This window comes from Cygnus olor, chromosome 2, assembly GCF_009769625.2.
Source record: "Cygnus olor isolate bCygOlo1 chromosome 2, bCygOlo1.pri.v2, whole genome shotgun sequence".
Lineage (NCBI taxonomy): Eukaryota > Metazoa > Chordata > Aves > Anseriformes > Anatidae > Cygnus > Cygnus olor.
Window position 1 is genome coordinate 136,532,559 of NC_049170.1, and position 13,890 is coordinate 136,546,448.

At 37.6% G+C, this 13,890-nt stretch overlaps 1 protein-coding gene across 1 annotated transcript in view; it reads left to right on the forward strand.

Annotated features, from left to right (window-relative positions):
* Positions 1-13,890, forward strand: part of INTS8 (integrator complex subunit 8) — a 23,558-nt gene continuing 9,668 nt past the window's right edge. Inside the window, exons 1-15 of the mRNA XM_040546554.1 lie at positions 1-261; positions 1,367-1,541; positions 4,101-4,241; positions 4,671-4,742; positions 5,906-5,957; positions 6,918-7,100; positions 7,607-7,714; positions 8,414-8,569; positions 8,708-8,808; positions 9,469-9,610; positions 10,740-10,810; positions 10,944-11,119; positions 11,618-11,751; positions 12,398-12,508; positions 13,167-13,368. Of these exons, the coding sequence (XP_040402488.1) occupies positions 132-261; positions 1,367-1,541; positions 4,101-4,241; positions 4,671-4,742; positions 5,906-5,957; positions 6,918-7,100; positions 7,607-7,714; positions 8,414-8,569; positions 8,708-8,808; positions 9,469-9,610; positions 10,740-10,810; positions 10,944-11,119; positions 11,618-11,751; positions 12,398-12,508; positions 13,167-13,368 (1,954 nt within the window). The 5' untranslated portion in view covers positions 1-131. The remainder of the gene's footprint in view (positions 262-1,366; positions 1,542-4,100; positions 4,242-4,670; positions 4,743-5,905; positions 5,958-6,917; positions 7,101-7,606; positions 7,715-8,413; positions 8,570-8,707; positions 8,809-9,468; positions 9,611-10,739; positions 10,811-10,943; positions 11,120-11,617; positions 11,752-12,397; positions 12,509-13,166; positions 13,369-13,890) is intronic.

Genomic DNA, 13,890 nt, shown 5'->3' on the forward strand with positions numbered 1-13,890 from the left:
GCAGAGGGCTGGCCCTCACCCCGCGCCCCGCCCCGCGCTGCCCGCGGCCGGCGGCCATCTTGCAGGCGCAGCAGCTTTGGCGGAGGCAGGCAGCCGGTTGCAGGGCCCGGCCGCGGGGCAGCACCGCCGCCATGAGCGCCGAGGCGGCCGACCGGGAGGCGGCCACGTCCAGCCGGCCCTGCACGCCGCCGCAGACCTCCTGGTTCGAGTTCCTGCTGGAGGAGCAGCTGCTGGAGCAGCACCTGCGGAAGCCCTCGCCCGGTGCGTGGCTGGAGGGGGGCGGCACAGGGACGGGGGCGGCACAGGGACGGGGGCTTGGCGTCTGTTTCATCCTCCTTTTCCTACCTGGTGGTTTCACTGTCCTGTCCTCGCCGTGTTTTCGTTTTGCGTTTATAAGTTATGGAGATGTTACAAGGAGGGGTTTTTGTTGTTGTTGTTGTTGTTGTTTTTGTTTTTAATGGGAAGTGCTGTTGGGAAAAATGAGTGCGGTTTGCAGCCGGGTTTCCCCAGTTAAGGTTTGCTAGCATAAAGAGCTACAGCCCTCCTACAGGTTCCGTGCTGGAGTTGCTTTGCTTCGGACTGGAATGAATAAAAAGCTGTATAGACTGGTCTATTATAAAAAATATTTAATATATATATATATATAGTAGCTGATCTTTTGAAGATCAGAGAGAGAAATCGGGTTTTTGTTTTTTTTTTTTTGGAGCCTGAATTCTCCAAACAGCTGGAGGAGACAGGAAACCCACCAGAGAGAGCACTGCTTTTACAAAAAGTAGATTTAAGCACAATCAGGCTATATCTTTTGGGCTGAGATCTTATGCTGCTATTTTCCAATAAAAATTATTGATGAATGATTTGTCTTCGGTTCTTCATAAAAGCCCAGAGGTACTGGAGAGACTGTCACATTGTAAGGGAGAGATGTTGCAGCTTTCATATCTTTTAAGAATCATACATTTTTTTTCTTCTAAATGTACACAGAAATAACAGAAGATGCTTATAAATACATTTGAAGTACGGAGAAGAAGTGTAAGCAGGCATTTATTTTTACAACAGCTAACTGATTTAAATGGACAGCAGTTATTTTCTGTAGATACAAGTACTAAAACTTTATTATTACAAAATAGGGAAAATAAATGGAAGTGTAAGAATGCAATTATTGTGGTCAAATAAACTTCAAGGTTAAATAAAGAGAAGTTAATCTGATTTGATTCAGCATAAACAAAATACCCCTTGGGATTAGAACCTGTCAGGTGACAATGTTGTCCATATAAATGATAAGGAGATAAGGTATTCCTGATCATGGCTGCAACAAGAAATGAATTTCTGGGCTTACGTGGAATTTGAAGAGAAGTTGTGTTTTCTGCAGATCCACCGCCTGTACAGCTGATCGTCCAGTTCTTGGAACAAGCTTCCAAACCATCAGTGAATGAACAGAACCAAGTCCAGCCACCACCTGATAACAAAAGAAATCGCATTTTAAAACTTCTTGCTCTTAAAGTTGCTGCTCACCTGAAGTGGGATTTGGATGTATTAGAAAAAAGGTATGGTCTGTACATCCTCATACTGAATTTACTAAACTTAGAGTCATAGAATCATTTACCTTCAGTACTACCAAGTCCAACCATCAATCTGATCTACTTGTGGCTTAATTCCTTCATTTTAACAAATGGAAATTTTTCTTGCTTGCTATTAGGGCAGTAACTTTCTTAGATTAAGAGGAGTCTTGGGTCTGCCAGCTGAAATCAAATTCTGTTTCATCTGCAGGTTAGACGTAAGCAGATCGATGCTGTTAATAATTTAAAGATAAAGTGCTTACGTGCAAGCATGCTGTTCTAAGATGTCCAGATGTCTACTGTGTAAAGACAAGTTTTAGGTTACTCTTTCTAGAGTGACAAAAACAGCTAAAGTTTCCCCGTTCTGAAATGCATTAAGTTGGAGCTCTTGCTCCAGCTTTATAGTTGTAAAGCGCTCCATATATCTGTGAACTAGATCACTGAACTGGCTGTGGTTGAAATGGGCAATACACAAACTCCTCCTCCTGCCAATAATTTCAGCTACTGAATGGTCTTGCAAGGCCTGGAACTATTTGCTTTGGCATTGCTAAGCATTATGGAATTACACTTAGTGGGGCAAGACTTATTCTCCACTTCTTCAGTGTATGTTGAAGTTGCAAGCACCTTGAAAGAAGAAAGTTCTTTGCTAGATAAAAGTTAAGTTGACTCTGTTTGTTTGGTTTTTTTTTTTTGGGGGGGATGTGTTTTTAAATCGTATTTTACTGTCTTATTTCTTTGGAGTTAATCTGAAAATTACATGTTCTTTGTCACGTGTTAGAGAAATTCACTAATCTCAGAAGTATTTTGAAAACTCTTCCTTCAAAGTAGTGGTGGGGCTTGTCTCTCCAACTTTTATTTGTACTTCTTAATCTATGAAGATCGTAATATTTTTTTTTTTAATAGTGTGCTATTGTGAGTGGTAAAAGGACTTGGAATGAGATGTCCTTGATTTTTACTTATGAAGTTCTTCACCTTTTTTCCCATAATATCTGTTGTTATATTTATCTGCCTTAGTGGAGTGTTGTGAGGCTGGATTACTGCGTCCTTAAGTACCTTTGCAAGGTGCTGCGCAACTGCAGAGAATAAGCTTAAACCTTTATTGTGGTTAGTTATGAAAGTATTGTACAGAAAGAACTATCTGGTATACAGTAGGGGGTTTTATACATATTTTAGCTTTGAAAGCAGATGTGTCAGAGTGTGTATGAGAGGGCGTTTTTAAGGCTGCTTCCCTTCCTGCGGGAAGAACTTCCACTGGCATTTATTTGTGGCATACTCGCTGTCAGTTAGTACCTCTTCTTTTCAAAATATGGGTATAATCCTGATCAAAAAATCAGCCCTCCTGTTTGACGATATTGGACTAATTCTGGGATTCAGTACAGAATTGTTTTGTTTTTCTGAGAAATAATCTGAAGTCATTTCAATTCCTAATACAGCATCTCTCTATATGCTAGGAAGAGTTCTCGCTCTTTGAGCTCACGAAGCCTCAGATTGTTCTCAGTTAAGAACTATGCTCTTTGTTTTTTTTAACTGGCAATACCCGGAGGCTTAGTCAGGGTAGTTTGAGAAAGAATCACAGCTTTTTCTAAAACTTCCGCTGTTATAGTCAGTTGAATAATGTTCTGCTCTTGCCAATGCAAACAAGATTCCTGGACCTGCCATTAGTAAAAACCAGTGTGTGTTAGTTTAAAAATCATAGCGTGGTCACAGACCTGGAGTCTAATGGAACACAAGACCTACAACTTATTAACCAAGGATTCTGGCTTTAGTTGCTACAAGTGTAGTTTCAACTGGTTATTTTCAATGCTGGTTGCAAAAAATGCAACTTTGTGAAAAGGTTCAAGGTACTTTGGCAGTAGCAGATCACTGCTAATTTCAACCAATGTCTAAATTAGCAATATTGTTTCAGTTGTGTTAAATTACACCTCAAAAGCTTGGAGTGATGCAATCCAGCCTGCATGCCTTCCCATTTTATCAGGGAAGGCTCTGTCCCACCTAATGTATGGTGTTATGTACTACAGCTTACAGTGGAACTATGGTGTTCTCATTCCAGTTCTTATTCTTAACGTAGTTTGGTAGCAGATGATGTCTCAAAAAGGGAGCTAAGACATGATAGCACAGATAAATGTCTCCTTTATGTGAGTGAAGTTCCACTTGAAATGGAAATATGGAAATGAAAATTGTTTATCTTCTGGATGTATGATCTGGGACTAATTTGAAAAGAGTTTCTCACTATTTGGGACCTGTTGCTGTAAATGAATTATTTTTGGGATGTGTCTGAGCAGACTAATGCAGTGTGCATAGAAGTAGATAGCTTTGTCAGGACAACCTTCTACAAGCTTGACTTAGTTATTGATACAGGTTGCTGCTTTACATACTGATCTAGAACGTCATCTGATACAGAGCATTTCATTATGCTAAGTAGACGTGCTAACCATGCTGCCATGCTTTGTTAACTAATAATATAGTACCGAGTAGTAGTGTAAATTATTTAAACATTCCAGAAGTAGAATTACTGTATGAAGTACCTAATTCTCTTCTTTTTGACAGCTTATCCGTTCCTGTGTTGAACATGCTCCTGAATGAGCTTCTGTGTATCAGCAAGGTTCCCCCAGGGACTAAGCACGTGGATGTAGACCTGTCCAGCATACCCCCAACCACTGCGATGGCCATACTGCTCTACAACAGATGGTAAACTACTTTTAAGGCAATAATCTTAAAATCATGATAGAAGTAAACACTGTTTTCTTCTTTCTGTGTACCTGTATGTAGAATGAGAAAGAATCGTAAAGTAATAGTAGTGTTGTGGTCTGTAAATGGCTTGTAGCGAGGAGCTAAGTCTGAAAAGCGATTTTAAAGCTGGGTTTGTTTCCTAACAAAATGGTCAAGGGAGTAGTTTGAAGTGTCATCTCAGGAAGGTAAAAATAAAAATGTTATTGCTGTTTAGCTTTTTGTGGGCTTAAGAACATTTCTGAAATAGTAGATGTGCTCTTAAGTAGAGGGTGTAGTGTAATGGTTTAAAGTATCTGAAATAATAATCTGATATTTTTAAGAGGCATGTCATCTTATTACACTTCTGAAGCTAATGCCGTTCTTTGCCTAATTTTCTCCCCCCTGTAGGGCAATAAGGACCATTGTTAAGAGTAGTTTTCCTGTGAAGCAAGTGAAACCTGGTCCACCTCAACTGAACGTGTAAGTTACCAGCATGATTCATTTGAACTTTGTGTATTTTGTAATCAGAAATAGAATCTGTAATTGAATTAAATCATCTTAATATACAATTGCTTAAAATGGTTAGCCATAACATGGAAAACTTAAATTTATTTCAAGTATATTCTTATTTTCCTGTCATGCATGCTCAGTATATCTGTATGTCTGTGGTTCTACTTTTTTATTGTGTTATGATCTGTGACTTTGTAGTGGCATGAAAAATAGTAGAAGAAAGGGAGATGGCAATTTCTCTGTGCAAAAAGCTTATTCTCTAGTTTAAACACAATATATTTTTTGCATCCTGTTTTAGCTTACACAGGCTTGATTAATGCTGTTCTAACTGTTCACAACATTATAGATAACCTGAGAAATAACGAAATATTTTTGATGATTAGACAATTCTTTGTAATCTAAAGTCAGTATTGAGTTTTCATTCCACAAATTGCGTGGCTTTAGTTACAACCCGTCCTTAGATTTGACTCTTGTATTATGCATTTCTCAGATAAAGTTGAGAGTATCTCATTGGTAATTTTCAAGTGTTTTATGTTAATTTTGTACTCTAGTATTAGATGTATAATATTCTGGCTTGTATGAGAGAGTCTGACAAGTGTTGATTAGAAACCTTACTAGTATTTCTACTAGAAATCCTGTACTGTCCTATCTGTATCTGGGTCTGATCCTGAATCAGAAGATTCTATATGGGGAAACAGTTTAAAAATACTTCTAATTTTTACATAATCATGCAAACCCTGCTCCTGCCCCTCACGTATGCTTGTGAAGATTTTAGCAGTGAAGCTTCAAGAGACTTGAGGCTGTTGAAGCTGATTGCTTCATGATGATTTTGCTAATATTAACAATCTGATTTAAAAAGAAAACAACAAACAAATACACAAGGAAATGAAAACTGAAACTTTCATTTTATTAGATCATATTCTTATCTTAAACTCTTCATTATATCTTTTAATTACATAATCTTGTATTTCAGAGAGATAGCTAAGAATGTTTGATGGCCCAGCATAATGATGTTAAAAACATACTTAAGCAAAACTTTTTTGGAATTAATTGTTGTGGTCTAGAGCATGAAGTAAAATAATAGGATGGCCTGCTTTATAATTAAGGTGTTGACCACATCTCTGTTTTTTCAGGATGAACCAGATGCAGCAAGAAAAGGAACTAACTGAAAATATTTTGAAAGTGGTGAGATTTTTTCCACCTCTAATTTTTGCTTGAATCTACATGTAAATATGAATGGACAGAAGATAAACAATTGCATCACAATTTTGTTGGATTTGGTACATTTATATTATATTAGGCACTTCTAGCATTTTCAGAAGTTTTGCTGTGTTTTGGACAGTGTTGTAGCGGATTTAGTACGGAATTTGTTTTGTGAGATTGAAGTGTTCTTTCATCAGTCCATCCCTGGAGCCATATGAATGAAGCAAGCCTCTACAAAATCAGTGTGTGGTTAGTAAGACCATACTGTGCTTGAGGTGTAAAATCATATGGCAGCAAAATATAATGCTTACCTTTTTTTTAAGAGGATTTAGGAGGTGCATTTTCGGTATGTTGCTTTCAACAGAATGCTAGGTGTGCTTAAAGTGTTTTCCTTTGAGACAAGCAAGAAAGAGGAAAAATAAACCCTCTATTTCAGAAGTAGCCTAGCTCCTTTCCCTACTCTTGTACTTAGAATAAGTTAAAGGCTTTGCATTTATACTTTTTCTTTTTTTATTTTTTTTCAAATAAGTGAATGTAAATGATGTTTAACTGTTTCACCAATTCATCATAAATTCTGGAAAAATCTTGCTATTCAAGGAGAAGCTGCTTTTAGTTCAGCTGTGAAATAATAGCTGAGAATTTACAATTCAACTGTTGGATAACTTAATGCTCCAGACGTGGATAAACAGCCATAGGTGAAACTGGGAGAAAAATGTTTTGTTTCTGTTGGAAGTCAGGGTCTGATCCTGTTGCTCCAAGTACCTGAAATTTCGTTATTGTACAAGAAATACAGGAGCAGACGAGTGTATTAAGGAAATTTTGTTTGCTATCACTTTACTATGCTGTTAAATTTCTAGTATTAATTTAAACCCAAAACTAAGCTTTAAAACCATGATTTTTCTTTTTTCTTTTTTTCTTTTTAATGCATTTGAACTGTTACAGTTGAAGGAGCAGGCTGCTGATTCCATCCTGGTGCTAGAAGGAGCACTTAAACTGAATAAAGATCTCTATGTCCACACGATAAGAACTCTGGATTTATTAGCCATGGAGCCTGGTATGGTGAATGGGGAAACAGAGAGTTCCACAGCTGGACTGAAAATCAGTGCGGAGGAGATACAGTGCCAGGTACTTTATGTTCTCGACTAAAGCTTTCAGTTTACCTCTGTTTCTTTAGACAAAACGTAGCATGATATTTTGAAATAAAACATCAGTAGAAAAATACTGCAGTTTTTGCGTTCTTTTCTTCAATGCAGTAAAATGTTATTGAGTTCATTTTTATGCTATTAAAACTTCTTTCAACGTTGTAAATATTATTGCTCACAAACCCTCACTTTTTCCTAGTCTGGAGTAAACTGTTGTGTGACAAGGACTGCTTATTGCACTCTTCTTACTATTCTGTGGAAATCATTCTGTAATTCTCTTAATGCCTGTGCAGAATTACTTACTGAGATCACAGTTACAAAGGAAACAATTGAAGTATGTGGGGAAAGATACACAGCGTGTGTCAATACACCAGATAAAACTGGGAATAGTTTAAATATATGTAAAAACTGAGCTGAAATACTTAATGTTGACTTGAAATGTTATATAAATTTCCAAGATAACATGTCTTATATCAATGCTGTTTACAGGTTTGCTATGACTTGGGTGCAATCTACTTTCAGCAAGGAGCTACGAATGCAGCTCTCCATGAAAACGCTAAAGAGAAGTTTTTCAAAACAAGGGAGTTGATTGCAAGGGTAATGAGTGTTTTATTATAGTTTATGTTCAGCTCTCCTAAAGAAAAAGGAAGTAAATCACTGCTTCCTTCTTCAGCAGTGTAAAGCTTATGGTATACGTATTTTTTTTAAAGAAACTTCATGGCATTTTGGCAACAACTTCTGTTGCTTTGTTTTACATTGGGTCTTGTTCAGAACTATATTGATCCGGTGTGATGTATTATTGTTTTATTCTGTTGTGTATTGAATATTTGGTTATACAACTAGTATTGATGCAAGAGTGCCATCTCCAGTGTTAATATTAACTTGGCTAAGCAGTACAATCCATGCCCGCTGTGCTATTCTGATAGCGCTGTTGTGTTTTTGAGGAAGGTAATCATACAGCATTTCCTATTCATGTTTATCCAGTGTTCTGTTGGAAATTAGATCTGTCTGTTCTGACCTTTTACAAAAGATAATGTTTTCACTTACAGTTAAGATACGCTTCCTTTTTCATTTTGCTTCACATTTATATTTCTGAAACTGCAAAACCCAAATTTTCATTTAAAAAGACAAAGCATGGTGTAAGCTGCAAAAAGGACAAAAGCATAAGTGTGTACACGCACGTTCTTCGGCTGTTTTGTTGTTAGGAGAAACTGAGAGTCTCCATTTGTGCTTCAGAATTAAGCTCGTGTTTCATAATACTTGATCACTCAGATCGAATCGACTGTTACTTTTCAGATTGGTTCATCGTCGCTTCATTATACCATAGATGAAGGACGGTTGGCGGGGTACTGTCAAGCTTGTGGAGTTCTTACCTCATCTGATGACGATGCATCTCAACAGGCAACTCCTTACAATCAAATCGATAGCTGTTTGAAAACTGGCAACTATCAGGTATTGCGCTTAATTAAAGCCTGCTTCTAGTGGAGTTCTTCTCTTTTTGTTGTTATGTGCTGATGATTCCATCTACTCTGTTATCTGTAACTATTGAATTATCCATTGATGATTCATTCCAATGTGCTTGTGTTGTAGGACTTGGTGAAGATATTCCTTGAAGATAATCTAGCCCTCAGTTTACCTGTTCAGTTCAGGCAATCCGTGCAAAGAGAACTGTTCCAAAATGCTCTACAAGGGTGAGATGCTAAATAATGGTCTGTTCAATGTGGTTGAGAAGACGAGTTATGATTTTCAAGTATACGAAATCTTTTAAAAACAAATTATATGTATATACACACCCATTTTTAAATTTTTAACTAAGTAAATGCCTCTACAGAGGTCTTCTAAAACTTGAAGTCAAAGCCAATCAGACTGCTGTACTAAGCAGTGATATTTTAGGAGATGTGTACTTTGTTTGGGAACTTTGGCAGTGTAGTTACCTGTGATTAGGAGCTTTGTGCACTGCTGAACCAGCCCAGTTTGTGCATCCTGAGATGCGTAAATACGCCTGAAGTTGTCTTGGCTGTCAGCAATGTGTGGGGAATGCTTACCAAGAGGAGATGTACCTGTGTGTTGGTCACACTGCTCTAGCTGGAGTCCCAGTGGTGCTCAGGCTGAAGCGAAAATGAAGCTTGTGTGTGGAACAGAGCTGTAAGCCAGGAGGGAATTTTCTTTCAAAAAAAACTGAGGTCTTGGGTGAACTTAGGTAGATCCTAAGTAAATTTTTTTTGGAGTGCAGTCATGGACAGAGGTATGTGCTCCAGACTTGTCTTGGGGTCTGACACGCGGAGCTTTGCCTGGATACCAACTGCGTTTGTCAGAGAAGTTCTGTGATCTTGGGTTTTGTGTTCATGCAGGAACGATGCTCTGGATGAAGTTTGTTTCAAAATTTGCGTGTGCAACACCGTCCGTGATATATTGCAGGGTGAAATAATTGATGTTCAGTTTTGTCTGCTGTTCCTGAAACCCAACAAAGAGAAAATAGACTTCCTCCTGGAGGTAAGAAATTGCTACCTGAAACTAGGTGGGGAGATGGTATTTAAGGAGGTATCTCTTTCCCCAGTTAACTGTGTGACTGTTGCAAGTAATGCTCGTGTTTCGGAGACAGAGAAAAATACTTGGTAAGGTAACTTCTCAAACTTCATTCAACTTCTTTGCAGGCAGCACAAATACACTATATATAATCAGCCTTGCATCTGTGTTGCTAGTTCATCTGTTGGGGAGGAACCCCTGTTGACTTACTGCTTCAGCTGGGTTTTGAAATCCCTGGGTTTCCTGACCTCATTAAAATATATAGTGATATTACTGAACATCTCTTCTTGAGGAACAAAGAAACATTCTGCAAGACACAGAGAGAGATACTGGAAAAAAGTGTTTGTGAAAGAGGACCGCTCTTGCCAGCTTTGTTGTAAAAACTAGCAAGTCATGAAACTGTCCTGATGTTCTGGATATGTGAGACTTAAACTATTGCTCTCAGTGAAGCTTTTTGGAAGTTGTCGCTCAGACTGAACTTACTCCTTTTGTTGCTTTGCTGTTAGTTTCATCTTCTGCTTAATTTGAGTCTTGTCTTTTGCGCGTCAGTTGCAGCTGTTCTCTTCAAGTATGTGGCTAAAAGTGACTGATAATACTCTGAAATACAGAGCCAGCAAAAGCTGTTCCATCAACCGGTCGTATTGAGCATATTTCTCAAAAAGAAAAAAAAAAATCATGTAAGCTGGCAATTAAAGATAACTAAATAGTTGAATTTAAACTAATGCATTTTTTGAAGTTAATCCTAGTGGATCTTATGGTTTTGCACTCCGAAATTTTAGTTCATTTTTAAAGTCGTGCAAAAGGTCTTTATGTTCTTAATTATCTTTTGACTGACTCATACCGTGGCATTCAGTGTCAGCACACCTAAATATCAGGAACTGAACTGAAAAAAAAGTAGATTGTGTCAAGGAAGATCAGTTGTCTGAAAAAGCTTCTTGTGTACAGAGAGAAAGCAATTTTGATCCATCTGATAGCGCAGTATTTATCAGATAACTGTCTTGCCTCCCTTGAGACAGAGGGCTGCTAATTGGTAATTGTGAATCAGCAAACTGATTTCTAAGCTCTGGCTCAGTTGTTACTGCTTACTTTTCCCCAGGTTTGTTCGAGATCAATAAACTTGGAAAATGCTTCCGAATCTTTGAAGAGGAAAATGGCATCATTTCTCAAGTATGTACTGGTTTTGATACCCTGAATTTGCATCTTGTAAGCAATGTAATGCAGTGTAATAAGTGCTGTTGAGAACCTGTAACTGGAAAAATGAACAACTTCCTCCTTCTGATTATTAACTTTTTTTATTTAGAAACTTGTGTTTGGGTTTGGAAGATCTTCAGCTTGTCTTCATGATTTCATCTCATGATCTGTTCATAAAACTTCTGAAAGATGATGAACGGAAACTGCTCATTGATGAAATGCGGAAGAGATCTCCTAGGATCAACCTGTGCACAAAACCTGTGACTTCTTTTTATGATATCCCAGGTAATATTCAGTGTTTCAGTAATTTATATCTGTGCAGTTACACAGTAACCTCAGGCATGAAAATAGGTGTAGATCTGTTTTCTAGTTTAGAGTAAATGGTTTTTAGAGCAAATACTTCCCACTTTTAGTCAGTGAATGTCCTGCTTGTTCAAGAGCTTTGTTCTTTTGCTTGTACTTCACTTGTATCTCAAATGAGTATATGCTAAAATAAGTGTGCGCTAGTAGACCAAGCGAGAGAGAGGTGTGGCAGTTGGTTTGAACTGAATCTGACTAGCAGCTTTTCCCAGGAAGGGTGTATTCCTGCCTATGGACTTACAGCAGCACTAAAGTTTGTGTGACTGGTGGGCAGTACCACGAATAAAGAGGCCTTTAAAAGCATTGGTGTATCTTCTGTTCTTCATATGTTGTTTAAAATGTCATCTACTAAATAATTGTAAGGCTCTACATTAAGAAGGAATGCCCTGGAGACATCGTTTGTTTCGTTGTTGTTGTTCCTAGCTTCAGCAAGTGTCAATATTGGCCAGCTTGAACATCAGCTCATATTGTCAGTAGACCCTTGGAGGATTCGCCAGATCTTAATTGAATTGCATGGTATGACTTCAGAACGCCAATTCTGGACAGTCTCAAATAAGGTAATTTATTTCATGTCGTCATATGACAGACTAATTCTAGGACTGGTCAGGTGTCATATCACAATGAACAGTAAACATTTTGCTGAAGATCCTCAATATTTTCTTTTTCAATTTTCTCTCTGCGCAATCTTGGTGTAATAATAATGATATATATCTAAACTCATATTTTGAATGAAAAAGGTGTAACCTTCACGTAAAACTGACTGTATCACAAATTTGCCTTGGGAAAAAGTAAATTTCTGTCATTTTTGCTTTCAGTGCTCTGACCAGTTATCAATGTTATTTTAGTTTAAATTCCTGTCAGGGAATGTAGCTGTTTAACTGTAGCTGAGAACAAGAGAGGGAGTACTTTTTTCTTAGGTAAGAATTTCTTGTCTTTGTGGGTTTTTTTCCAAATTATTGCGTATTCATATATGAACAAATGAACCCATGACCATATGTGCATATGAACAAAGTGGGGTAGGCAACAATTTTTAATGTATTTCTCTATGTCTGAGCTATACATTACTGCTGATCAGATGTAAACATTTCTGCAACTGGTACTTAGAAATTAAGCATTTTTGACATCTGAGTTTTATTTTCAATGCTTAAACAAAGATGTGAATTCTAAAACTCTGTGCAAATGTCTTGCATGTTTTTCTCTCAGTGGGAAGTACCAAATGTTTACGGCAATGTTATTTTAGGAATCAAAGATAACCTGACTAGGGACTTGGTCTACATCCTTATGGCGAAGGGATTACACTGCAGTGCAATCAAGGTGAGCAAGCCATCTGAAGTTACTGGTGAGTTAGTTTGAACAACAATGAAAATATGGAAAGCCCTTTATGAGAAAAAGGGCTGAAGAAATGGGAGGTGATAGAGATCTAGTAACAAGCTCTGTGTGTAATATAAAAATTAAATATCCCTGTCTCACAAAGTTCCAGAGCAAGGGTAGTGGCATTCTGGTGAGTTGGGCTGGGAGATAATTTAGTTTATACAAAATCTTATTTAGGATATACTAAATCATGTTGCACCTAAATCCAACATTGATTTTCTTTTTCATTGATGTTCTTTTGGCTGTTTTACTTAAAGAATTTACTGGAATGCTCTTTTATTTGCCTTGTAATTGACTATACTATAGTTTGTTAAAACTACAGGGTAAAACCGAACTGTCTATATAATATGCCTGTAGTTAACTTTTTTGGTATGTTTTTGCTTAAACTTCTTTTGTTTGAAAAATTTGAAACTGTGGGAAGTATGAAACTAAATAGGAGTCCAAAGGACTCAGAAATGTATGTGATTATTGTGAGTTTCTTAAGGAATGCTAGCAATAATGGATGCAAAGGCTGCTTTGGCCAGGATTTTAGCTCTTAGACTTCTTTTTCCTCACGAATCCATTCAGAACCATTAACACACGTGTATCCTCTTCATTGCAGGATTTTGTCCATGCAAAGCAACTTTTTGCTGCTTGCTTGGAACTTGTGACAGAGTTTTCTCCAAAACTCCGTCAAGTCATGCTGAACGAAATGCTGCTCTTAGACATTTACACTCACGAAGCCGGACCTGGCGTTAATGGAGAACGTCCTCCTTCTGATCTTATAAGCAGAGTCCGAGGATATTTGGAAATGAGAGTACCTGGTGAGTATGTTGCTGTTTTTCCTGAGACACCGTAAAGCACAAAGAGAAGGAGAAAGCGGTAACTTTGTATTCAGATAAACCGTTTCAGTATATATTTATATACCATATAATATGTAGTATATTTTCCGATATAGTATGTTGGAAAAACAGTGGTGAAGTGTGATGTTGTTATTTGGTGAGTCTTTAGAAGTTCATTTAGCTTTTAGAAGTTGGAAATGAGAACAGTGACATCTTGGTGCTTACATACTGCTAAACATTGACAATTTCTGCTTAGTGCCACTTAAAGGGTTTGAACAGGATAAACATGTCTGCATTTTATCTGAAAAGTTTAATTAGTTATTGAAGTAGTCCACGTGGTTTCAGACTGAGGGAGCTGTGTAGTATTGTTGCTGTTGGAGGAAGCAGGTGTTGCTTCTCATTTTCAGAGGTGAAGTCTCTTATAGGGCTAAGCATCATTTTTTCTGTGATGGGACATACAAAACAGAAATGGTTAATCAAAGGGAATTGATTTTGCTTGATTTC